The sequence below is a fragment of the Clarias gariepinus genome, chromosome 27 (assembly GCF_024256425.1).
Source record: "Clarias gariepinus isolate MV-2021 ecotype Netherlands chromosome 27, CGAR_prim_01v2, whole genome shotgun sequence".
In the NCBI taxonomy this organism is placed as follows: Eukaryota; Metazoa; Chordata; class Actinopteri; order Siluriformes; family Clariidae; genus Clarias; species Clarias gariepinus.
In genome coordinates, this window is record NC_071126.1 from 1,664,333 (window position 1) to 1,689,339 (window position 25,007).

Here is a 25,007-nt window from a genome sequence, read left to right on the forward strand (position 1 = left end):
CCTCGCAGCCATACATAACAACACTAACCCTAGCAACACATACGTAAACATTAGTCAGGGTCGGAAATCCGCTTCAAGATATTTAAAAAAAATAAAAATAAAAGAATCGTACTGCATGATATTTCTCCATAATTCATACTGAGAAATAAAGACGCGATGCAGGCAGACGACGTGAGGTATTTAAAAAGGTGAGTGTGCTCACGCGCTGTTGAGCTTTCATTTCGGTTTGCTAGCTCACTTAGCCTAGCACGCTAATGGGTGTTGATTTGATTCGGCTTTTAAAGGCAATCATCTGCTCCTATTTTATATGATGACGTAATGTCAGTGTAAACAAAAAAATACATTTATAATGAATTACATCCAGATCAGGAGGTAAAGAAGCTTTAGGACATTAAACTGAGGTGATGATTTATACAGGCTTTTACAATAGATGGGTATATTCTCTGAAAACTAAGTGACATGTATATGGGATTATTATAAATTATTATAATAATATTGGGCCATTGATCAAAGTGTGTTTATTTTAAACCTGTGCTCTAGTTATAGTGACTAAAGGCTCAGTTTTTAGGGAATTTATTGAGAAACAAGTGTGAGGAAGTATGATGGTTTCATCCCTGCTGAAGATCTCAAGCTCTTCTTCTTCGTCTAACTCTCCCTCATCTTCCTGGACTCTTAATGCTGATTTTCCAGGATTTTCTAGTCTGCGGTTCCTCTCCTTAATACATCTAAAGCATTCTTCCCTGATCTTGTCTTGAACTCTTCACCTGCGTTTACCTGGTAGTTCTACACACACTACCCATTTCCTCTCAGTACCACTCAGCATCCAGGTGGAGTTCTGTAGATTGCATCACCACCACTTATGCATCTCTCTCTCTCTCTCTCTCTCTCTCTCTCTTTCGTGTCCCTGTCATTTAAAGCCGACGTTTTTCTCAAAAACAATATTAAATGCTTCCTTCTCTAAACAGTGACTCCCCATTCCAAAAGACTTATCATTGACTTCTACTCTCCCTAGTTCTTGGAGCTGTCATCATAACTAGCCTCCCCTGCATATATTTCCTGCACAAGAGCAGTACATGCTTGACAGTTTCACTTTCATGGCATCATTGTCCCATTGGGTGTTGACCTACTATTAGTAGAGTGATATTAAGGTTGCTGTGTCCAATTCTTAGTCTGCTAATACATACTTCCTCAAACTGTCTTCAGTTCCTGCTTGTTCTTTGGGCATTTTTGCCATCAGTATTATCTCCACCAAGAGTAATCTGTGATCCACTGGATTCAGGTGAGGAGGCTGACTTTGCCACTGCGGGATGTGCCACGCCTCAAGTTCAGATCAGTGTCCATCTGCTGTGTGAAGCGTTGGTTTTGAAGCCTGAATCTGAGCAGAATATACCCATCCTGCTGCATTTGTCATGCGTGATCCCTTCCATTCAATTCAATTTTATTTGTATAGCGCTTTTAGCAATTTTCATTGCCGCAAAGCAGCTTTACACAATCAATAGAATTATTTAAGTTTGTATGAAATGTAAATTTGTAAGAATCAAAATGGTCAGTTTGTCCCTGGTGAGCAAGCCGAGGGCGACAGTGGCAAGGAAAAACTCCCTGAGATGGTAGTAGGAAGAAACCTTGAGAGGAACCAGACTCAACAGGGAACCCATCCTCATTTGGGTGAAACAGAAAGCAGGAATTGATCTGCATTTATACAGTGTGTAGGGTGGGAGGCAGTTCAGCTATAATAGCTGATGTTAATTGATGTTAATATGGAGTTCAGGTAGTTATTGAAGACCCAGGTAGAACTGTCAAGTCCCCAGAGAAACAGTTGCCAACACCAGTCAAGGCCAGAACCATTTTCTAGGTAGAGAGAATCATCCCCAGACACCAGACTCATCCCAGAGAGACACACGGGGCATCCATGTGACGAGATCTTCAGCCAGAAGCAGGGCACCAGGATGGGTCAGACAGGTCCGGAGGGCAGAGGGAGTCTGGATCACTGGCAGCTCGGGAACGACATGTGTAGCTCGACAGAGAGAGAGAAAGAGTGAAAGGGGGAGACAGAAGGAGAGAGGAAAGAAAAAGAGGGGGGGAAAGAGAAGAAGAGGAGAGATGGCATCACCATCCCTTCCCTTCTTCATACTCCTCTCTTTACACCATTCCTGTGCAAAGATGATTTTTGTCCTCCAGAAGTGTGGCAAAGTCAAAACTGGTTGTCCTGATTTTACATCTCATGGTAAATCCTGTGTCTTTACACAAGCAAGGTCTTCTCTCGATTTTTGGCTTTGACACAAATAACACCCGCATCCTGGAGGACACTCCTGATCTGGCTAGCTGTTGTAAAATCTTCTACATCACAGTTGCATTTCAGGGTTTTGGTGTCCCTGAGCTCACCAGTGTGCTTTTATTATTATTATTTTCTTTCAGGAATGTACAAACTAGTTCATTTGACCAAAGCTAATGCTTTTTTCAGCCTACTGTAAAGTTCTTGCATAGCAGACAGTTCTTCATATTTTGCTTCCGATGAGCCAGATCTTCTTATATTTTTAATTTTCTTTTGAGAAATAATTCTCCCGGTTTCCAGAAGGATTTTTTTTTTCTCTCGTTATTTTCAGTCCAGTCCCTGTACCTGGGCAGTTTTAGAAAAAAATTTTTGTTTGTTATGCCACGCCAAAAAAAACATCTAACTTAAGGCATGAGCCAGTGAGAATCAGGTACAGATGATGACAGAGGATCAGGCCGGTGATTAGTATATGGGTGATGATGAAAATGCTGAATGCCTGGAACAGAAGAGAGGGGAAATGAGGTTGCTGCTGAGGGTGTTACATAAACATGTTCCAGTTTCTTTAATTTAATCTGCATCATTAAATTTAAAATGAAGAAATGAGGGGAGACTTCAGCCTTTTTTTGGGGAGTTACAAGGTAACAGATTCCAAATGCATATAAACTCTAGAACATTGTATTTTTTGCTTGCTAAAATAATGGGAGAATAACACACACACCTGGCCATGGAGTAGTTTGTCCAATTACTGAGGACATAAGGAAAAAAACCTGGCATGGAACCAGACTTAAACACACTTCATAGTACATTATATGTGTGCTGGAAGGTGGTTTTAATGTGAGCAGCACAGTTATTAGATGCAGGTCTATGATATCTAGGTGAGATTACTCATAAACCTTGACATATTGTGCACATTTTTAGGCAGTACATATTTAATTATCTGCAAAAGCGCATACTTTTGCTGTCCAACACTGCAGTGCTTAATAATCATGCACATACATGTACTCAAGCCATATAGATGCCCTATCCCTTTTGATTAATACTCAAACTTGTATAGGAGTACTGTCAGTAACTGAATACATATAGAGTTACAGTTTTTGCTTATGGTTCACAGAAAAGTTAAGGGAGGCAGTCTGGATGTCCATCCTACAGAGAAAGCCCTAATAGTCCAATATGAAGTGGAAGCGACTATCGTGGGAGAAATGGGAGGCCCGATGCTTGGAGAACGCAAGGCGTGTCAAAAAATGTAAGATCCCATTGATGATTTCATTAATGATGTCATGGGTAAATTCATGATTGTGTCATATTGTGGTCTGGGTTGCAAAGCGAGTCTGGGACAAATTTTTAAACTTGATGTCAATTTATAAAAACGTAAAGTTGATTTAAAAATGTTACCTTTTTTGTTCTTGTGTATGTACTTCTGTGAGCAAGGAAAGTCCTCTGGTTGATTTTACCAGGATTCCCCAGTGCATCTGTTTTATTGTGTTTGAACACGACCATTCCTCTTCTCAGAGTTCGCCTGAAAAGCCTTAATGCCAGCACGGATATCGGGTCCTTGGCTCGGAAGGTGGTGGAGGAGTGCAAGCTTATTTCCCCATCCAAGCTCCCGGAAGTGGAGCGACTGCTCTTCTATCTGCAGAACCGCAAGTCATCTACAGGTAGGAAGGAACACGTGGTTATAGTTATATTCCTGTCTCACAGGAGGACTAACTAAAGTGGGGGAAGCAATTTTATTTGGAGACGGTAAAGTAAATGCACTGATGAGAATAACTCAGCACTTTTTGTTAATGTTTGGTTTCTGATCTACAGATAAAAAAGAGAAGAAGCAGATCAAACCAAGAGATCCTGCTCCGTTTGAAGGCATGGAGGTAGAGCAGTTGTACCATTTCATCTCTACAGAAAGTCATTGTATCTTAATATTTTTAAGACCTGATTTGTATTGCAATTCTCTAAATATTTTATTAACAGTTTAATAAATATTTTTCTGATATTTTTACAATTCTAAAAAAAAACTTAAAAAAACATGTTAAAGTGTATTGCCCCTCCATCTCTGTGAGTTATGTTATACGGTGGTGAAGTAAGCCTCATGACGCTCTCTGTTGTAATGTTGCAGTTGGACGAGGAGGCTAATATTAACAGCATCGATGATTACGTGGAGCTGCTGTATGAGGATGTTCCAGAGAAAATCAGAGGAGCCACGCTTATTCTGCAGCTGGCTCGTAATCCTGACAACCTGGAGGAGCTGCTTCAGAACGGTTCGTAGCATTTTACTATAAAATTCCAGTACAGTACTGTTGTATCACACTGGTGTATCACACTGGTGTAACAGTGTGGAATTATTTGCTGACAGACTGGAGCCAATAGTGTCAAGAGTTCAGATTTTTATCACAGTCTCTGAACCTTAAAAAAACAGAATAATTAGGCATGAGTTAAGTGACCCAACTGATTTATAATGTCTGGTCTGTTGAAGTATCTATTATGGACAGATTGTATTAAAATTGTGATTTTAAATGTATCACAATTTCATAAATGTCCCAATTTATTATAATTTTTGAATTGGGATATTTATTTATTCTGAGCATCTTCTAACTCAGACACTTGCGGCTTTTAACGCATACAACGAGTTACACTAGCTTGCATGAGCGTAATGAGTGTGTTTAAGATTAATTCCCCCACAAAGTTTGTTGATAAAGGCAGATGGGAGGCCTTTCATATGCAATATTTTTGATAATGTAAAAAATGGCCCAAAAATGTGTTTCTGTTGGGCTACTTGGAAGCTTCAGCGCTCTGTCTAGAATTGTTTATATTTGAATCGCTATTCATAACTGAATCTATTTTTCCCCACATCTCCAGTATGTACAGTGCCTACAAAAGTATTCATACACTGTTAACTTTTTCCACATTTTGTCACGTTAACTACAAATGTAAATACATTTTATTTGGATAGTAAGTGGAAGGGAAATGATAAATGGTTTTCAAAATGTTTTACAAAAAAGTGTAAAAAAGTATGATGTGTATTTGTATTCAGCCCCCTTTACTCTGATACCCCCATGTAGAATCCAGTGGAATCAACTGCCTTCAGAAGTCACCTAATTAGTTAATAGAGTTCACCTGTGTGTAATTTAATCTCCGTACAAATGCAGCTGTTCTGTAACTCTGGAGGAGCTGCAGAGATCCACAGCTTAGGTGGGAGAATCTGTCCACAGTGCAATTAGTCGTGCACTCCATAAATTTGGCCTTTATGGAAGTGTGGCAAGAAGAAAGAAATTGTTAAAAGACAGCCATAAGAAGTCCCGTTTGCGAGAAGCCACGTAGGGGACACGGCAAACATGAGGAAGAAGGTGCTCTGGTCAGATAAGATCAAACTTCAAACATCAGTGATTTACATAGAGTATACTTGGGCGGGCCAACCAGGAATATTTGCTGATCCTTTTAAAAAAAATCCAGGCATAACTAAGATCCACAATCGTTTAACTGATAGTGGACAGTTCTCTCTTGCACTCTCACATTTTTATTTTTTTTTTATTTAATTTATCATTGTCCTTACACTTCAGAATGAAACAGTCTGACTCAATCTGTCCTGACCGGAATGAATTTTGAAGGAAAAAGAGGTGTGGTGTAACTCCAAAATCTGTTTAATAGGTGAATATTATATATTTTAAGGTAAAACACTCACTAAGATTTTTCTCTCACTTGTTGGAAGAAACATATTTCTTCTGGATGTTTGCCCAACCTGGGGGTAACATTAGGTGATGTGACGTGTTGTGAGATAATGTGATGTATGGAAAATGGAAAGAATATTTTCATCTGAAATTGCTGCTTAATCAGAAGGAAAAGGGTGGAATAGTGGCGTAGTGGTTAGCACTGTGGCCTTGCACATCTAATGTTCAATTCCCACCTCAGCTCTGTGTGCATGGAGTTTGCATGTCCTCCCCATACTTGATGGGTTTTCTCCAGGTCCTCCGGTTTCTTACACAGTTCAAAAGACATGCAAAGTTACCATTTTTAAATTGCAATCAATGACTCACATCCAATCATCTTTATACCCATTAAACTGTAAGCCTGAGTTGAATCCATGGATTTTATCCAAACCTGGATTTAAATCAATAATGACAATTCAGAATGTGATCTGTTTGTGGAAAGTTGAAGAATAAAGCATCCTATAGCTGGAGGATATAGCCAAAGTACTGTTGTACAAACTCAGAAAATTATCCAAGTCTTTTAGTAGTTTTTTCAAAAAATAAAGCTATACTGAGAGTTTATTTTTTAATTTATTTATTGAAGCCAACCAAATAAGATAAATAAGAAAGCAAGTGAGCAATGCCATTTAGTAATAGAAATCTTTATAGCAGTGAGACACAGCACATTGCTTTCTGATGTAATTATCCCTGGTTTAAAACGTGTAACCACTTTCACAACCGTTTTATGGTGCTGCAACCATAAAGAAATCAGGAAGCTTTGTGGCATTTATATGACATCCTGCTTTTATGTCTGTATACATAGACTATCCCTTTTCACAGAATATCCCCCAGCTGTGATCCCTCTAAGCTGCCAACGCTCGGAGCCACACGTCCAGTGTGCATCTCTTCTGTCACAATGCATTAGATCCTTCATAAACCTGTCAGAAGTCATTGCCATAACTGAGTTTGGAAACCGTGACGGAGCTCTAACACCGTCACAAAGGGGTCATACGGAAACCAGAGGGTACAAGGGGCACATGCTGCAGCTGACCGCGCATGTCCGCTCACAGAGGAAGTCTCATTTCTCATCCCGCATGAGACATGACCTCTCCTCCTCTCTCGTCCTCTAGCTCCTGGGTCTTCTGACCTCTCCTCTCTTCTCTGTAACATACACTTTGCCTCTCTCTCTGTTGCTTTAACCCCTTTTCCATCATTTCCCTTGTGTTTAGTTCACCTTCCCTCTGGTGGTTTTCTGCTCACAGTAACGAGTGCCTCACATTTCAGGTCCTTACTCTGGCTCTTTATGTCAACCCATCACATTGTCAGTTTTCATCATTTTTGTAGTTAACAAAAATTTTACTCCATTTCTCCTGGAAGATTTCCTGCATTCCTCTATATTTATAACCTGCTACTCTTATAAGATGCAAAGTAGTCTGTCTCATCAACTGGGTTGCAAAGGTTTTACTCTTTTTTTCTTAACTGAAAGTTAAACAAGTAAAAATCAATAATCAATTAATCATTAATATTTAATGTTAACACTGTAAGACATGTTTTCTCAATTTAAGTTTTTTTAATAGGTCTAGCACCACAATTCCAACAAAATATAGTTGCAAGTAACGAAGACGGGCCCAAGCACCCAGCGCCATCGCCACCTGTGGGGCACTGCACACCCTGTGTGTTATTTGAGTGGGTTAAGACCTTGAAAAAGCGATCACCAACCGGTTGCACCGCACAACTTGCACACAACACACCCTATACAGGGCTAATGTCAGTTTGAGCTCTAAATATAAGTTGAGTGCGTTAGTGTGTGTGAGAGTGAGGGAGAGAAGTCTCATGTGAGACAGAGATGTGTGTGTGTGAGTGTTAAAATTTGTGATGTATAATATAGTTTTGAGTATGAGTGTTTTTGTGTATACGTGCGTCTGTGTGAGTGTGAGAGTGTTAACATTGTGATTTAAGTGTGTTTGTGCATGTGTGTGCGTCGTGAGAGGTGTGTGTGTGTGAGAGAGAGATGTAAGTGTTAACATTTTTTTATGTGTACGTGTGTTCAATAGGCCGCAGATGCTGGAAAGTAAGCATCACACTATGATTTTACCCAAATTTTACTCGCCGGGAAAAAAAAAACAAAAAAAAAAAAACGTGTCACTGAGTATAATTTGAATTAATGATTTTTCGGTGTAAGTTTAAGACATTATCATGACTGATCGTTTGAGATATCAAAAATCCCTCTGTAATTTTGCGTCCTCAATGTCTTTTGATTACATCGGCCCGGCTTGGTGACGATCGTATAAATTCCCTAGGAGGAGTATATCAAAAGCCATCTGGTGTGTTTTTGCGAACGATCCAAAATAATTGGCCCTTCTGTTGAGTTGAGCCCATGACATGCAGTGCGAAAGTTGTTCGGCTCAATAAGCTTTAAATGTGTACCGAGTTTCGTGTGCCTCCGTGAAAGTGTGTATGAGCTATGTAGCAAAATCTCTTGTGGAGGCCCCTGGGGGCCCGGGGACACGAGACTTTCAGGAATCTTCATGGCAGCAGATTCCAACCTATCTGCCAATTTTTATGAGTTTTGAGCATGTTAAGACTTCCAAAAAGTCCAAAAGGGTGGAAAAATAAATAATCCTTAGAAAAACAAGAGGGTCCTGCACACCCTATAGTGCTTGGGCCCTAATTAGTTATGTGACACCAATTAAAAAAGTAAAAATATTTAAAACAAACAGAATTAAAAGGAAAATTCCTATAAGGCTGTCAAAAATACAGCTATTTTTACATGCTATAATTGTAAATAAACGTGTATATAGGTGTAAGAAAACATGTGCCTTATCATGGTCTCTTCACTCATCTGTTAGTGTGATGAGGAAACTAAGCTCTGATAAATGATCAAAATAATAATAAAGATGTTTTTTTTTATTCATTTAATTTATGCTTTTTATTATTTAGTAATTTAGACACTTTTAGGACTATACACTTTTACAGAGTCTGTAATTGCACTAAAGACATTTTGATGGCCTGATCACAAAATGATCTGATTAGGCTTATTTTTATTTCACTAAAGCATGCAGCTATCCAAAAGCATAAACAGATTAGAAGAAAAGCAAGCTCTTAGACAGCATTGACTGCATTTACGACCCCTTTCATTTAACAGTTGCTTATTTGATAAAAATCTTTATAGACAGATATCCAGGACAAGCTGAGAAAATAAGGCCGAGGAAAAACAATCTCAACATCTATTGAGTTTTACATGTTGGCAGTGCATACTGTTTTAATCACTTTGTTTGATTAGTGAAATGTTTAACAGTCTGAGGTATAAGAAAGTGTAAATCGTGTATTGTATTCATATAATGGTTTTAAAACTGAACTTTATACAGATTGCTGAGATACATTTTACAGTCAAAACTTACCCTTGGAAGGCTTTTAATTAGTGTGTCTAGTGAGTGCTGCACTAAGTTTTGTTTTGTGTGTGCTGCTCCACAGAGGCGGCTTTAGGAGCACTGGCACGTGTCCTGCGGGAGGACTGGAAGCAGAGCGTAGATTTGGCAACCACCATCATCTACGTCTTCTTTTGTTTCTCCAGGTATTAAGCAGAATATCAAAATATCCTCTAACACTTTCTAGTCTGAATGTTGGAGCCACTTTCACCATATGTCATTACACAGGCTTGTTTTTCTTCTCTTTTTTTTTTTTTATAATCGTGCTAAATTGCTTCTTCATAACATTAATGCCTACTGTCGGGACCAATTAGAGTGCCGGATTGAGTAGATGACTGTAAAAACCCATAGTTGTTCTTGGCACAGGTGTAGTCCATTGTTTTTTTTTGTTGGACTGCATAATGGATTCGGTTCCCATCCATCACAGACCAGGGATCATGTTGGGTGCTAGCTTGAGCTTTATTTTGAACGCTGTCCAGGTCTCAGAGTCAAAACAAAATTGTGAACGTTCCTTCCCTAGTTTCATCCAGTTCCACGCACTGATTACTCACTATAAGATTGGCGCTCTGTGCATGAACATCATGGAGCATGAGTTGAAGAGGTACGACCTGTGGCAGGAGGAGCTGCAGAAAAAAAAGAGAGCTGATATCCTTTCTGCCTGGCTGGTCACAGGGGGTTGGAGTCATACGGGGGTCAAGTGGTTAAGTCGGGTCAATGGTCAGAGGTGCTTTATTGTTTTATTTTAAACAGAACCCCATACTTTGGTTGACGAGTGTGTCAAATAAATAGTTGTAAGTAAGTGGATGTTAGTCATGCTTATATAGGATATATACACAGTTTAAGGAAATGGGTGGAATAAAAACCATAATGAAACACACCAGACCTCTATATCTAGAAATGCTGCATATATCACGGTTGATTTTCAGATGATTACTTGTTACTTAATTTCTTGATTTTGGCAACTCTCACCTTCCAAATGTTTAAAAAACCAAATGAAAAGTCCTTAATTGGTTGAACGGGAGGAAGACCCAGAGAACCAAAACCTGAAGAAAGAGTATGAGAAAGCGCTGAAGAAGTACCTCGGCCTGCTGATCAAGCAGGAACAGCTGCTCAGAGGTAATATTATCAGACCCACATGTATGTACATGGCTATGGCTTTTGTCTCGGAGGTTATATAATTTTTTTATTTTATTTTTCCCTGCTAGTCGCTCTGTATCTCCTGCTGAACCTGTCTGAGGACACACGCATAGAGCTGAAGATGAGGAACAAAAATATAGTGCACCTCCTGGTGAAAACCCTGGACCGAGAAAGCAAAGAGCTCCTGGTGCTTGTAGTGTCCTTTCTCAAGAAACTCAGCATCTTCCTGGAGAACAAGAACGATATGGTGAGGGACACACAACAGATACATTTCACATTAAGTCTTATGAACAATAAAATGAATTCCTGCTCATTTATTCAAGAACTATTAAAAGCCTGGACTAAAAGGTGCCCTCAACAATTCATTCACTTTCTAATCACAGGCTAATAGACCTAATAAATTCTGTTTTATGTTTTGTTAAAGACATTAGGAATTTAAGAATTAAGTAGAGTATGCTCATAGTGTCACAGTGATGGACTTTGCATGTAATCTTTACCAACTTGACCCATTTTTGTAATGGTTTCAGTGTGCACTGTGGCAAAGATAAATCATTGCAGTAACAATCATTAGCATTAAATCGTTGGTTTGGAAGCAGGTTAGAAAGGCTGTAATGGGTCTCAGATTTCCTCAAGTCTATGTGGCTGCGGCTGCAGTAGCCCACAGATGCGCTAACAAGCCAGGCCGAGGCCACATCACGAGACCTTAGCGCACACTGGTGGAAGTGTGAAATCTGTTATTGATGTCAGAATAGCTCTTATACAAAATCTTCGTTTGTCTTTCTGTATTGTTTTCCTCTTTCTCTCTTCACCCACTTGCTCTTAATCTGTGTGTTCTGCTTGCTTTGTGTGTATTCCAGGCTGAAACAGACACGGTGGAGAAGTTGGCCAAGCTGGTCCCTTGTGATCATGAGGATCTGCTGAATGTCACTCTGCGTCTCCTCCTCAACCTCTCCTTTGACACCGGCCTCCGTAGCAAGATGGTGCAGGTGGGCCTGCTGCCCAAACTCACTTCCCTGCTAGGTAGGCACCATACCTGTAGTGATGATTTAATCAGCTTGCACTACTTTTCCACAGAATAACCAGCAATGACCTAAATCGTGCTGACAGAGCTGATTATTACAGTGTCTGAAAGTTATATATACAGTACTATGCGACCAAAGTCACACTGCATCCGGCCTGCCTTTGTTTTCGTGCTGTCCAGTTCGGTGATTCATCTTGCTCCCAGAATTACTCTTTTACAACCTTCTGGAATATAGATATGCCATCTGGGAAGAAAAACTCCATAGATGTGATGATCTGGTCGTGCAGTACATTCAGGTCGTCAGCTGAATTTATTTTATTGCCACTTACAGTGGTGTGAAAAACTATTTGCCCCTTTCCTGATTTCTTATTCTTTTGCATGTTTGTCACACTTAAATGTTTCTGATCATCAAACACATTTAACTATTAGTCAAAGATAACACAAGTAAACACAAAATGCAGTTTTTAAATGATGGTTTTTATTATTTATGGAGAAAAAAAATCAAAACCTACATGGCCCTGTGTGAAAAAGTGATTGCCCCCCTTGTTAAAAAATAACTTAACTGTGGTTTATCACACCTGAGTTCAATTTCTGTAGTCACCCCCAGGCCCGATTACTGCCACACCTGTTTCAATCAAGAAATCACTTAAATAGGAGCTACCTGACACAGAGAAGTAGACCAAAAGCACCTCAAAAGCTAGACATCATGCCAAGATCCAAAGAAATTCAGGAACAAATGAGAACAAAAGTAATTGAGATCTATCAGTCTGGTAAAGGTTATAAAGCCATTTCTAAAGCTTTGGGACTCCAGCGAACCACAGTGAGAGCCATTATCCACAAATGGCAAAAACATGGAACAGTGGTGAACCTTCCCAGGAGTGGCCGTCCGACCAAAATTACCTCAAGAGCGCAGAGACAACTCATCCGAGAGGCCACAAAAGACCCCAGGACAACATCTAAAGAACTGCAGGCCTCACTTGCCTCAATTAAGGTCAGTGTTCACGACTCCACCATAAGAAAGAGACTCGGCAAAAACGGCCTGCATGGCAGATTTCCAAGGTGCAAACCACTTTTAAGCAAAAAGAACATTAAGGCTCATCTTAATTTTGCTAAAAAACATCTCAATGATTGCCAAGACTTTTGGGAAAATACCTTGTGGACCGACGAGACAAAAGTTTGACTTTTTGGAAGGTGTGTGTCCCGTTACATCTGGCGTAAAAATAACACAGCATTTCAGAAAAAGAACATCATACCAACAGTAAAATATGGTGGTGGTAGTGTGATGGTCTGGAGTTGTTTTGCTTCTTCAGGAACTGGAAGGCTTGCTGTGATAGATGGAACCATGAATTCTACTGTCTACCAAAAAATCCTGAAGGAGAATGTCCTGCCATCTGTTCGTCAACTCAAGCTGAAGCGATCTTGGGTGCTGCAGCAGGACAATGACCCAAAACACACCAGCAAATCCACCTCTGAATGGCTGAAGAAAAACAAAATGAAGACTTTGGAGTGGCCTAGTCAAAGTCCTGACCTGAATCCTATTGAGATGTTGTGGCATGACCTTAAAAAGGCGGTTCATGCTAGAAAACTCTCAAATAAAGCTGAATTACAACAATTCTGCAAAGATGAATGGGCCAAAATTCCTCCAGAGCGCTGTAAAAGACTCATTGCAAGTTATTGCAAACGCTTGATTGCAGTTATTGCTGCTAAGGGTGGCCCAACCAGTTATTAGGTTCAGGGGCAATTACTTTTTCACACAGGGCCATGTAGGTTTGGATTTTTTTTCTCTCTAAATAATAAAAACCATCATTTAAAAACTGCATTTTGTGTTTACTTGTGTTATCTTTGACTAATAGTTAAATGTGTTTGATGATCAGAAACATTTTGTGTGACAAACATGCAAAAGAATAAGAAATCAGGAGGGGGGCAAATAGTTTTTCACACCACTGTAACGTTGCTGAGCCTGGACCTGAGCAACTGAAGCAAACCCAGATCATATATCTGCCGTCTCTGGCACTGTGCATGATGGGTGCATCGCTTCATAAGCTTCCTTTCTTACCCTGAAACATCCATGGCTCTCAAATCTGACTGAACCTCAGACCATGTGACCAAGTTTGATCTTTTTGCTCCCCAGGCAAACTAAAGAATTTTTAATGATCTAACTATGCATCATTAACAAATGGTTTTCTTATGGACAAACTTTAGTCCCAATTGAGTTCTCATCAAATGGAGTGCGATGGACATGCTCTTACTTCCACTGTGAAACAGCTGTGATTTCTAATGTCCAATTTTTTTTAGGATTTTTCAAATGAACTTCATCAAGCTTTTCTCCCGTCACACTTATTTATTTCTATTATTTTTTCTAAACAAACAAACAAACTTGCTCCTACCACACCGGGTGTGGTGATTTCTACTGTCCCCTTTTTTATGATGTTGAAGAACGCCAACATTTTACCATCACAGATTAAAATAAAAACAAATGTAAAAACAATATTAGAAACTAATTTTGGAGTCACTGTAGTGATACATGCATTGGCACACAAAAGAATCATGATGATATAATATTATGCTAGACGATGTCCAAGACACAACACCAGAATCTTAAGCAGATGAATGAGATAATACATTTACATGTGTGCTAATCCCAAAGGTGGATAACGTGTAGCTGCTTTTCCTTCACCCTGTGGTTTGATTAGTCCTTCTAGTACGGTAGAACTTTTATGAGTCCGTGTAGGGAAGGGACTCTTAAAGGCCCACTGCAAAAACAGCTGCAAGTTGGAAATCTCTAGTGACCTCTTATTGTTTTTTTCAACCTTGTTAACCTCTCCATAACTTCATTTGAGAATTGAATAATGTAATAGCTAGCAAAATAGCTAGTAAAAAATGTACTAAATTAGCATAGAGCAAACACCTCGATGAGTTCAGTCCTCCAGCTGACCAGAACAGACTCTTGTCTGTGTCCGGCTCCCAATCTAACCGCTTCCTGAGGAGAACCATAACGCGTGATTGGTGCCTGATCCATGCACCCAGGCGTGGTTGCCTTTGGCACCACTGATGTATCCTTTTAAGAGTCCTGGGGGTGTCATGTGTCCCACATAATTAATATAATATACTTGTTAAAATAACAAGCTCACTCCTAAAGTAAATGTTGTTCTTCCAGGACGGTGGATGTCCAGCGTTAGCTACCCATGGAGATTCGTAAGCATGTGCGATCGCTCAGACTCAGGAGAACTTCCTGTAGCTAAAGCTCACTTCATCCAGCCAACCCCCTTGTGTTTTTACGTTTTAAGTATGTATGTATGGATCGGAAAGTGGAGAACTGTCTGTGTGTCGTCCCGAGCTTCCATCTGGCACTCTGGCTAATGAATATAATTAACTGAGATGAACTCGTCTCATCTCTTATCTGTTCGGAGCTGGCCTGCTAGAATGAGAAGCCCACAAATCCCAGCAGCCCACCCCGAAGGTCACAACCCTGGCGATAAGATAAAAAGCAGGGCTCAGCCTCCTCTCATCACTGCTGTCTACGTGTTATCGCTGTGAGGAGGAGAGGACAGTAATCCAGAGTTTACAGTGGATCCAGACATTTTTTTGTACTCGGCGGTGTTATCAATGCAACACCCTTAAGAACTGACTCTCCCTTAAGAAGAAAGCGAAATCACCAGTGAAACTGATATGATATTATCACGATGCCTTGGCGCGATTCAGTTTGTATTGCATTTCACAATTTCCTAATATGGTATTACATTTTTATTGGTTTAAAAACTTGAACCATGCTGTGCTGCATGCCAGTGTGTAAATGGTTTAGAACACACAACCTGTAGGATTATAGAGGCACAGCGCCATTTTTCCCACCTCAAAGGCAAATGTACATAAATCCAAAATAATTGATTGTTAAAAAAAAAGAGTCAATTTTGAGGTAGAATGGTGATGCATGACTTGACAAATGCATCAATTGTCATATATAACAAAATCATTTCCTACCTAAGTTGAGACACTGGTCATTTTTATTTAGCGGTCACACCATCTGGATATTATCTCACCCTGTGTCTTGTGATCTTTAGAATTTATAAATATACACATTTAGAATCGCTCACGTAAGGTCAGACTTAACTGCTCCCTAACTCAGCTTTTGTTCCTTTCCTTCGCGTCCATCAACTTCACAGGATCACGCTTCGTCATGCCACCTCGTAAATCCGCCTGCTTTGAAGTCTGTTTACTGCAGCTATTCTCTGTTTATTCATGACCACACTGAAATCCTGGAGGAGAAGGACGAGGGCCGACGTCTGCATGCCTGTCCTCTCTGTGCTTTCTTGGAGGCTGGGTGGTTTGTAATTGAAGTGCAACTCTCCTGCACTCCCACTAACTGCCCCTGAACAGCATAATTACTTTCTAACAATGCTTTTTCTTCCCCGCGGCCCCTTTACCTTTCCAAGGCTCCAGTAGGGTTTTGAACATTTTTTATAGAGGCCGATCTCCACAGCCCTCGTAAAAGATCCACGGTTGTGTGTTCTCCCTACCTGCCGAGCGGAGCACTACTGTGCATGTGTAACGTGCGTGTCTCTTCGCTAACGAGAAGCACATGTTCAGGCCAAACGCCGCTTCTGGCAGAGGAGAGCAGCGTGGCTTGAAGTTATTAATGGCAGTAAAATTTATGCTTCCTTCTTTTTGCCAATTAAATGGAGGAGTCCTTTTCTTTCTGGGGCTTTGGAAAAAACATCTGGCTTCAATAGGCTGAGATAACCTAGCCGAAGGGTCTGTGACCGGCTCCGACTGGTCCCCTCTTTCACTTTCCCTTTCTCTCCCCCTCTCTACTCTTTCTTTCTGTCTCTCGCTCACACTCACTTTCTCTGATTAAGCCGGAGACCTCACTTCTGACCCTTAATCTTTGTGTGTGTGTGCGCGCGCGTGTACGGTTGCAAAGCCCCTACAAATATGCAAATTTGTAAATTTTTTGTACATTGCTTCATGTATGCATGAGAGAGACTTTAAAAAACACCAATTTGTTTCACTTTGTTCCTCTGTTTCCATTTTAACGTTTGCGTACGCGATTTAATCTTAAAGGTCCCATTCGTTTCTTAAATACTTACTATTACCTTTAACATTTAAACTTAATAAAATAAACCTCACTCATGTTGCACAAGCATATTTCAGATAATAAAGTATGTATAAAAAGACTTTTATATGAACAGATGTTAGTTCAGTGTTTTACTTCTCTAATCGGTGCATATGTCTTTAATGAGTGTGTCTTCTCTGTGTGTGCTTCTTCCAGGAGATGAAGTACAGAAGCATTTAGCCATGCGCATACTGTACCATATCAGCATGGATGACCGCTTCAAGTCCATGTTCGCCTACACAGACTGTATTCCACAGGTAAAGAGAAAAGGCACAGCAGATAGAAATGTTCTGAAACTGGTTTGGTGGTATTTTGAATTCGACTTTTTCGCTCAAGACGCAAGGAGGGATCTACAGGTCCGGATATGGGAGCATGGGATTTGTAGTCGAATTATGCATACTTTAGCCTTTAGGATGTACAAAGGCGCTTTAGGGTGGTGAGGAAGCGCGAGGAGGGCAGGTGCCAGTAAGTCTAGCCGCTGTGTGATTACGGCTCCAGGGCTGCTGCTATGTGATCCTCCAGAGCTGGGTGATTGCACAGCATGGCCTCCTCACAGAGCTGACTAGCCTTGGCCAGGCCTGCCTGCTGTCCTGCTTAATGTTAACGTCACACATACACAAACTCATTTCAAGTTGCATACCCTGGGCTCCTGTTCAGTCCTGGGCATGTCCTTTACATCTGACCTAATGAGGAGTGACATGGGGGATACACTTCTAAAATCAGGAACGTTTTGGGGGGAAATCCTGAGCTCCTTCTAGTCTAGGACTGGGCTAATTAGAGCTGTTCTCTGGATGTCTGCTCAATTTGATTTGAACGAATATGGAGAGTACATTAATTTTGTCCAGCCAGAGTTTAAGTGTATGACCTGAGCGCTTTTATTTAAGTCATAGGGTTTTCCGGGAAATTGTTCCTTATTGTGTATGCGCTTTGATGACTGACAGGTGATGAAGATGTTGTTCGATTGTGGTGAGGAAGGGATGGACCCTGAGCTCATCTCCTTCTGCATAAACCTGGCAGCCAACAAGAGGAATGCACAACTCATTTGTGAAGGCAAAGACATGTATCTATTTCTGTACATATCCATAAGTTTATTCAGTGCAGTTGTGGTGACTGAACGTAGTGTCTTCTCACTCTAGGTAACGGACTGAAGATGCTGATGAAGAGAGCGTTCAAGCTGAAGGATCCACTGATGATGAAAATGATCCGGAACATCTCCCAGCATGAGGGACCTTCCAAGAACTTATTCATAGTGAGCGCAAACACGGACACAACCCACAACTGTCCTCATACATGTTCTCACTCTAGTCGAGCCAGTTGTTTTTCTTGTTTTTCGTGCAGGATTACGTTGGAGACCTTGCAGCTCAGATCGGACAGGATGAAGACGAGGAGTTCATGATCGAGTGTTTGGGGACGCTGGCTAACCTGACTATTCCTGACCTGGACTGGGAGCTGGTGCTTAAAGAGTACAACCTTGTCCCCTTCCTCAAAGACCACCTGAAACCCGGTAAGCCGGTCAGGCTGCAGGCAGAGTCTCGCAGACGTCCCGTGTTACAACAGTGCTTATAAGCAGAGTGATTTGCTTTGAAGCATTGATAGTAATATTAAGATATGATCCCTCAGCGTAAATGTGTCTATATTAATGCAGATTAATGACAGTAAGCCTTCTCCACCGCTAACGTTGTAGCTATTAACTCTGACCTCTAGGTTCTGCAGAAGATGACCTCGTGCTGGAGGTGGTGATAATGATTGGCACGGTCTCCATGGACGACTCCTGCGCCGCCATGTTAGCCAAGTCAGGCATCATCCCTGCCCTCATAGAGCTTCTGAATGGTAAAGTCTAGTCTTGGCATTTGTTAAACATCTTACCCTTTTATATCTATTCTCAACTCAGGTCTTTCTCTTTTTTTGCAGCCCAACAGGAAGATGATGAATTCGTTTGTCAAATCGTCTACGTCTTCTACCAGATGGTGTTCCACCAGGCCACCCGAGACGTCATTATAAAGGAGACGCGTATCCTTGATTCTAATGTTTGAGTTGTGGTATTTTAAACCTTACGCAAAGTCTTTGTTAGGTCTTTTACCTTAACTCTGTTCCACAGAAGCACCGGCTTACCTCATCGACCTGATGCACGACAAAAACGCTGAAATCTGCAAAGTCTGTGACAACACGCTGGATATTATAGCTGTAGGTGTTTGTTTGCTTTGTATTACTCCATTTCCTAGATTTCCTCTCCATCCCGTAACCCGTCTAGATCCCTCGGAATAATGATGTTAGTTTAACGTTGTTAGTTATGGCAGTGTTGGCTCGGCTGTGGATTTACCATGGACGTTACTTACTGATTGATTGTTGCCAGGCCTGAGATTAATGTAATTAGGTCTCCATTATCCCAGGTTTCATTTGGAGGCCAAGGGAAGTGTTCTATACAACTGATCAGGCAGAACTATTAAAGCTGGGAGCCACATCAAAGAGGCTTGAGGTGTCTGGTTAGACTCAGATAGGTAAAGAGGACAGAACGCAGGTCTGCGAAATACCACACACACTCACCCGTGCACTCGTTAATTTTTTGTAGGTTTTTGTTGGCAAGTTTGGGTTAAAGTTTTTGTGAGACCTTATCTGCTCTCTTCCTCCTTACTTTTCTTGCTCTTGCTTGCAGAGATTGTTGTTGTTTTTGTTAATAATGCATTAACGTTTCTCCCTTTCCATCACCACCTAATTTGTCTCTCCCTAAGCAGTTTATTCCTTTATAATTTATTCAGGATACACTCATATGTTTCATATAGAACCCTGGTTCATATCCACTGTTATCACTGTTACATGTCATGAGCTCTGTTGCAATAAAATTAATTATCCAAGTCATAAAACCTCTTTCCTCTTCATAAGTCAGGCAGTCTGTTCCGCATATGATTTATTTGTACCCTGACTGATTATGTCAGTTTGGCCTGGCCTGTGATAATAGGTCCTTTTAAGCGCTGAGCCTCAGGTGGCCGTTCGCATCCTCCTCCTCAGCTTTTCAGCTGCGATGATTAATCAGCTGGTCTCGGTCCATGGAGCTCTGTGGAACTTGGCTTTGATTGGAGATCCTACACAAACATTTTGCCACGCTAAGTGCTTGGCACTACACAGTGCTAACACAGATGCGGATAGTAAAGGTTATAACTAGCCTGCTGGCAGGTCCTCAGTGATACTCATTTCTTAACTTTTATTTGTCATGATCCTGGGATTTATAAAGTTATGGTTTTTATTCTGCAACAGGAGTATGATGAAGAATGGGGGAGGAAGATCCAAAATGAGAAGTTCCGCTGGCACAACTCTCAGTGGCTGGAGATGGTCGAGAATCGGCAGATGGAGGAAGTGGAGCCCTTCTTGTACGGGGAAGAAGGAGAACCCTTTTTACAAGGAGCGGACATCCTGGAAAGGCCTGACCTCTTCTACAGCTCAGGTCACACACACACACGCACACACACACACAAAATATGTTTTATGTCCTCCAATCCATTAGTATTATAAAGGAATCACTGTGTGATAAATGATATGAAACATAGGGAGTTATATTTATGCACAGTCTGATTTATGTTTATTTCCATAATGCAGAATGAGCACAGTATTACTAAAAGTCTGCCTAATGTCTTTCCCTGTAGATGGATTAATCCATGCAGATGCTGCCATCAGCCCAGACTTCTTTACAGAGTTTCAAAATGGAGACTATGTCTCATCACAGGGTTTCCCTGTAAGGTAAATAGACACAGTAAATACCTAGCTTTATGTATTTCATCAACTCGTTCAGGGCCGAACACATTTGTTTTTCTTTACCTACTTCATGAGATTCCAAGACTCGTATCAGTGCCAGTGTCATGTGTTATTTTTCATCTCGAAAGCTCTGTCAGTTCACCCCCTGCTTCTCCTCTTTGCAGCAGCACTCCCTCCAACAGCAATAGCTGTAGTGTGGAGGAAAATACACACACTCTTCACCTTCCTAACACTCTACAGATCAGCCCCATGCTCCGTTTCCTGCTGTCACGACAGCTTTGCAAAGCACAAACCCAGGATTTGATTTATGGATCTACAACCCCCCTGTGTGATAGTATTTTAATAAGATCTTTTGTTTCTCAAGAAAGTGCGATCCAACAGACAATGAAGAACGCTCCTGAGACGTGTTGAGGTGCTCAGTATTTATCTGTTGTTGTTGGCTGTGGTGAGCAGAACAAGCTCTTAACTGAATCAGGAGGACTTTATAGATGAGAGAAAAGGGGGGGGGGGGGATTTATTAAAAAAAAAAAAAAAAAAGAGGAGTGGAACTTTTAAAATCCAAAGAGCAAGTGAGTATAGAGGAAGCAGGGTGTTTTGTTTTTTTTCACCATTCTGTAAGCGATAGCTGTAAAACACACTGAGAGAGTGCAGGGAATAACACAGCCAGGGAGTTTGGTTTTCATTTGGTCGGAGTGGTCCGAGAGATCTAGGTTAACACAATAATGAAATCCAGCCTGTAGGGAGCACACACACACAGCCAGACAGACCGGGAAGCGGCTTTAATACTTCTCGCTGTTATTCGTACGAGTAACGCAACGCGGTTCCTCACGTGCTACGTGATAAACTGATAAACAAGACTGAAATGGACCCTAGCGGGTAATTTTGAGGTTAAAGAAATCTTTACCTGGTTCTAGATTACGCACAGAATTTTCACACAGAGGGAAAACCTGGGTTTAATGTCATCTAGTTAAGACGTGAGTTCCAGCAGGCCGGCTATCACGATTCCTTTGAATTCTTGTAAAGGCTGTAAAGAAAAAAGGCCAGACCTGCGCAGCATGGGAGAACGACTTTACAGTCATTCAATCAAGAGCAATTTTTTTTTTTTTTTTTTTTTTTTTAAGTGAGCAGCAATGAGGATACTGCACTGATTTAGAGGAACTGTAAAATCAGGACGGGCTGAGTAGTGACAGGTTCAAGATCAAAGCCTCAAAGCAGATAGAAACAGGGAAAGGCTGGTGTTAAGAGGTCTCCATGTGCGTGTTTAACAGCCTTGCACTTCTCAGGCCTGACTGGAAACACTGGAGCCTTTTGTCTGCCTCCTTCCCGCTCCAGGTTCCACTCCAGCTGTCTAGCTGTCTAGGGAAGTGATGAAATGTGAAATGTATGGAGAATCTTCCCAGAGGCATAGTTTGCACAAGTCATCTCACTTAAGACACATTTTTCACTCTGTATGGAATTATGTAAGATACCTGATGATTGATCCGTCATACTCGTGGGTCCACCATCAGCAGCTCGATTCATCATTTCTATCCAGAGTAATGCCTCTCTCCCTACCTGACTTATCCTTAAGCGCATGACTGTCTTAGTAGATGAAATACCTGACCATAGGTACAAACATTCCATATATAATCAATCCCAGAGGAAGACCATATGTGATTTCTGTAGCATTGGGTAAAATATGATCTTAGGGATAGCAATGATTTTACAAACAACAGCATTACAAGAATATAGTAAAACTATTAACCCGTAATTGTCTGCGCTATTCCCTAGAAGCTGATGCATTTACCTTAAGTCAAACCAAGCATCTAAAGTAATATTAAATCTTCTCACTGTATAGTTTACTACAAGCATATGCCAAGGTGAGTTTTACAGTAGTCGAACACCATAAATCACACCGTTCCATAGTGAAAACCTACCATGTCCAGACATCCTTGTGAAACCCAAGACGTCTGGAAACGAGCGTGAAGAAAGAAGGTGCCTGCTTCCAAGGTCGTTGCTGAAGTGAAGTTTATTTACTCGTACATGGACGTCTCTCAAAAGGACACAGGTTAAGCTCTGAGCGCTGTCGTTCTCTCACAACCCTTCTGTCGTTCTTGTCTGTACTTTAAAAAATGCTTTATTTTTCATGGTATTTTTAATCTAACTCTTCCCCAGATAGAGGTCATTTTCACTAACAGAAAGGCAATAATTTAACCCAAGTGAAAACCAGGAGGTGGTCACTAAAGGAATAGCGACTCTCATGGAAATGATTTGCGCTAAAAACAACACAGCATTATGGGAGCTGGTAGGGGCAAAGCAAACAGCTCATATTTTAAGAGAAGAGTGAGGCAAGCTTGTGCTCAGGCTGCGACAGAAGCTAAAATCTGTTTGGGGGGGTTTAGGGAGGGGGGGGGGGGGGTCCTGTGGAACAAGAAGACCCAGAGTTGATGGTGGTGTTCAATCAAAGGCACCTCAGAGATCTTTCTGTCCTTAAGACAATCGAGTTTTTTTTTTTTTCATGTCAGGTATTTATCTTCATTTTGAAATTGATATCTTATTAATGATTTGCCAGTGGGATTTATTGCTATAAACCTTTAAGTACGCTAGTCAGTCAAGGTGTGTTTTCTTTTTTCTTTTTTTCTTTTTTTTTTTAAAGGTCCCATATTTTACTATTTCTGTAGCAAGTTAACACGGGTCTGTGTTAAGTCAAGTGTGTGTGTGAGTGTCCAGCTCCAGCTGAAATACCTCTTGGTTAATGCTTTTTTTTTTCACACTTCAGGCACACTCCTTTAAAATCAGTATTTTTGTATATATATATTTTTTTTTTTGTATTTTTTTTTATATCCCAAGGTATTTTGTTTGCACTTGCACCCTGGACACTCATCTGAAAGTCTACATGAAGAAAAAGTGAATCATTTACTGTAATGTATTTAACTAGTCTTTCAGTTTCCGGCTCAGGAGTGTTTGGGGTTGTGTGTTGAGGTTTTCGTAGTCTGATGTATTTCCTCTATTTTTATGTTTGGAAAAAAGTTAATTCACAATGCCCTTTTTAAATTCGTAACAGACTCACTGACACTGACTCCCTTTGTCTGTCTTTTTAAGCAGTCCTGCAGTGCCATCTAGTGGTACATTCCAAATATCAAACCTGTTTGTGTAAGCACTATGCAAACTTTGTTTATCCAGACTAATAATATAAACTCTATAAAAAGACCTGTCTTAAATGGTGCCGCTGGCTAAGAGTCCTGTTTAAGGGTCTGTCTCGTTTTGTTTTTTCAGTGCCATCTCAGAGAGATACAGTCAGGGGCCAGGGGGACCCATGCGGCCTGCTACAGCATATGGCTTCCGGCCCGACGAGCAACACTTCTACAGCTACTCAGCATCACGGTAAAATATTGTGAGTGCAGTAATACAGTACGGACCACCATTAGCATTGTATTTACTCAAAATCTCTTTTAGGCAGATTCAACACTACTGACTTTATTTATTTATTTATTTATTTATTCCATTTTAAATATCATTCTTAATGACATGGGCTTTCTTAAGTTGCTGCTTTCACTATGTCATTAAGTAGTTTCTAATTGTTTACAGGCATACTCAATTATCAATATGTACTATTACACATTTAATAGACAATGTGTCTGTTATAATGTAAATGACGCATTTCACCAACGCACTACATGTATCTAGATTTCAAATACCTTTTAAAACATGTTTTTTGCATGAAGTATTAAAGCTGTAGGTCCAGTTCATTGCAACTAGAGCAAATGTTTGCATTCATTGCATGTCTAAGTAAATCAGGTGTAGTTTAGTTGCACGCTTTATTCTGTTCATAGAGAATTAACTGAATTTTGAGTTCGCCCATCACTGAAGCTCAGACACTCTTAAACACTCAGGCATTTGAGACACTGTTCTCCACTGTTCTCCATGTACTTGTGACATTAGCCAAAGTCTTACATGCATTTATTGAATTGTAAAAAAGATAAATAAATAAAAGCGAGAGAGAGAATGCTGTAATGCTTTTTATCAGTGTCTTATGACCAGCTCATGATTGTGCTCTGTTTCTTGTTATGTTTTGCTTTTCTAAATGATAACCTTTGTATGTGTGTGAATTTTTCTTTTTAAGTTTAAACTGTTACCAAAATTCTGTTCAAGTTTTTATATATGTACATATAAGTTTGCACAAAAGTTGTGTGCAAAGTTCTTTTTCTTTTTGGTGCCTGTGTATTGTCTAAACTGCTGTTTTATAATATAAAGATCGGTGGTGCAATATTAAATTAAACCAATATGAACAAAATCTGGTCCTGTCTTTTTTTCTGCTTTGTTCCTGATGAAGATGGGAAAGTGTAAAAAAATATTACTGTCTCTGTCTGGTTTATCATTGTGTGTTTTTGTGTATATAAAGTCAGAGTTAATGATTCAAATCTATGAGCGATGTCGCCTACATTCAAAACGCTTCTGAAACAGCATGGCAAATTTGGCCAATTTTTGTTTTCTAAAAACGAAAGCAATGTTAGCTGATATAATTATCAGTTTGCGCTAGTTTTCAAGATATGCTACTATTATAGATATAAGCGATCCTGCTAGGAAATACCTGAGATCAGCTGAGTGTTCAAGTACAGGTTTTAAAGTAATGTAG

At 40.4% G+C, this 25,007-nt stretch overlaps 1 protein-coding gene across 1 annotated transcript; it reads left to right on the plus strand.

The window, feature by feature from the left end:
- kifap3a (kinesin-associated protein 3a) lies at positions 1–24,665 on the plus strand. The gene is made up of 20 exons (XM_053489302.1): positions 1–188; positions 3,384–3,515; positions 3,782–3,927; positions 4,079–4,137; positions 4,383–4,524; positions 9,424–9,523; positions 9,898–10,022; positions 10,395–10,493; positions 10,583–10,761; positions 11,372–11,534; positions 16,802–16,902; positions 17,587–17,695; positions 17,782–17,894; positions 17,984–18,149; positions 18,350–18,475; positions 18,557–18,655; positions 18,744–18,829; positions 19,898–20,084; positions 20,284–20,377; positions 23,648–24,665. The coding sequence occupies exons 1-20, from the start codon at positions 157–159 to the stop codon at positions 23,757–23,759; spliced, it is 2,370 nt and encodes a 789-aa protein (XP_053345277.1). The 5' UTR covers positions 1–156; the 3' UTR covers positions 23,760–24,665.
- The last annotated feature ends 342 nt before the right edge of the window (positions 24,666–25,007 follow it).

What these genes read in the sequence shown, in the direction of transcription:
- kifap3a (XM_053489302.1), top strand. Translation starts at nt 157, where the DNA reads ATGCAGGCAGACGACGTGAGGTATTTAAAAAG. An exon ending in GCAGAAAAAAAAGAGAGCTG is followed by an intron (nt 10,023 to 10,394) that starts ATATCCTTTCTG and finishes AATTGGTTGAAC; the next exon opens with GGGAGGAAGACCCAGAGAAC. An exon ending in TCACAGGGTTTCCCTGTAAG is followed by an intron (nt 20,378 to 23,647) that starts GTAAATAGACAC and finishes TTGTTTTTTCAG; the next exon opens with TGCCATCTCAGAGAGATACA.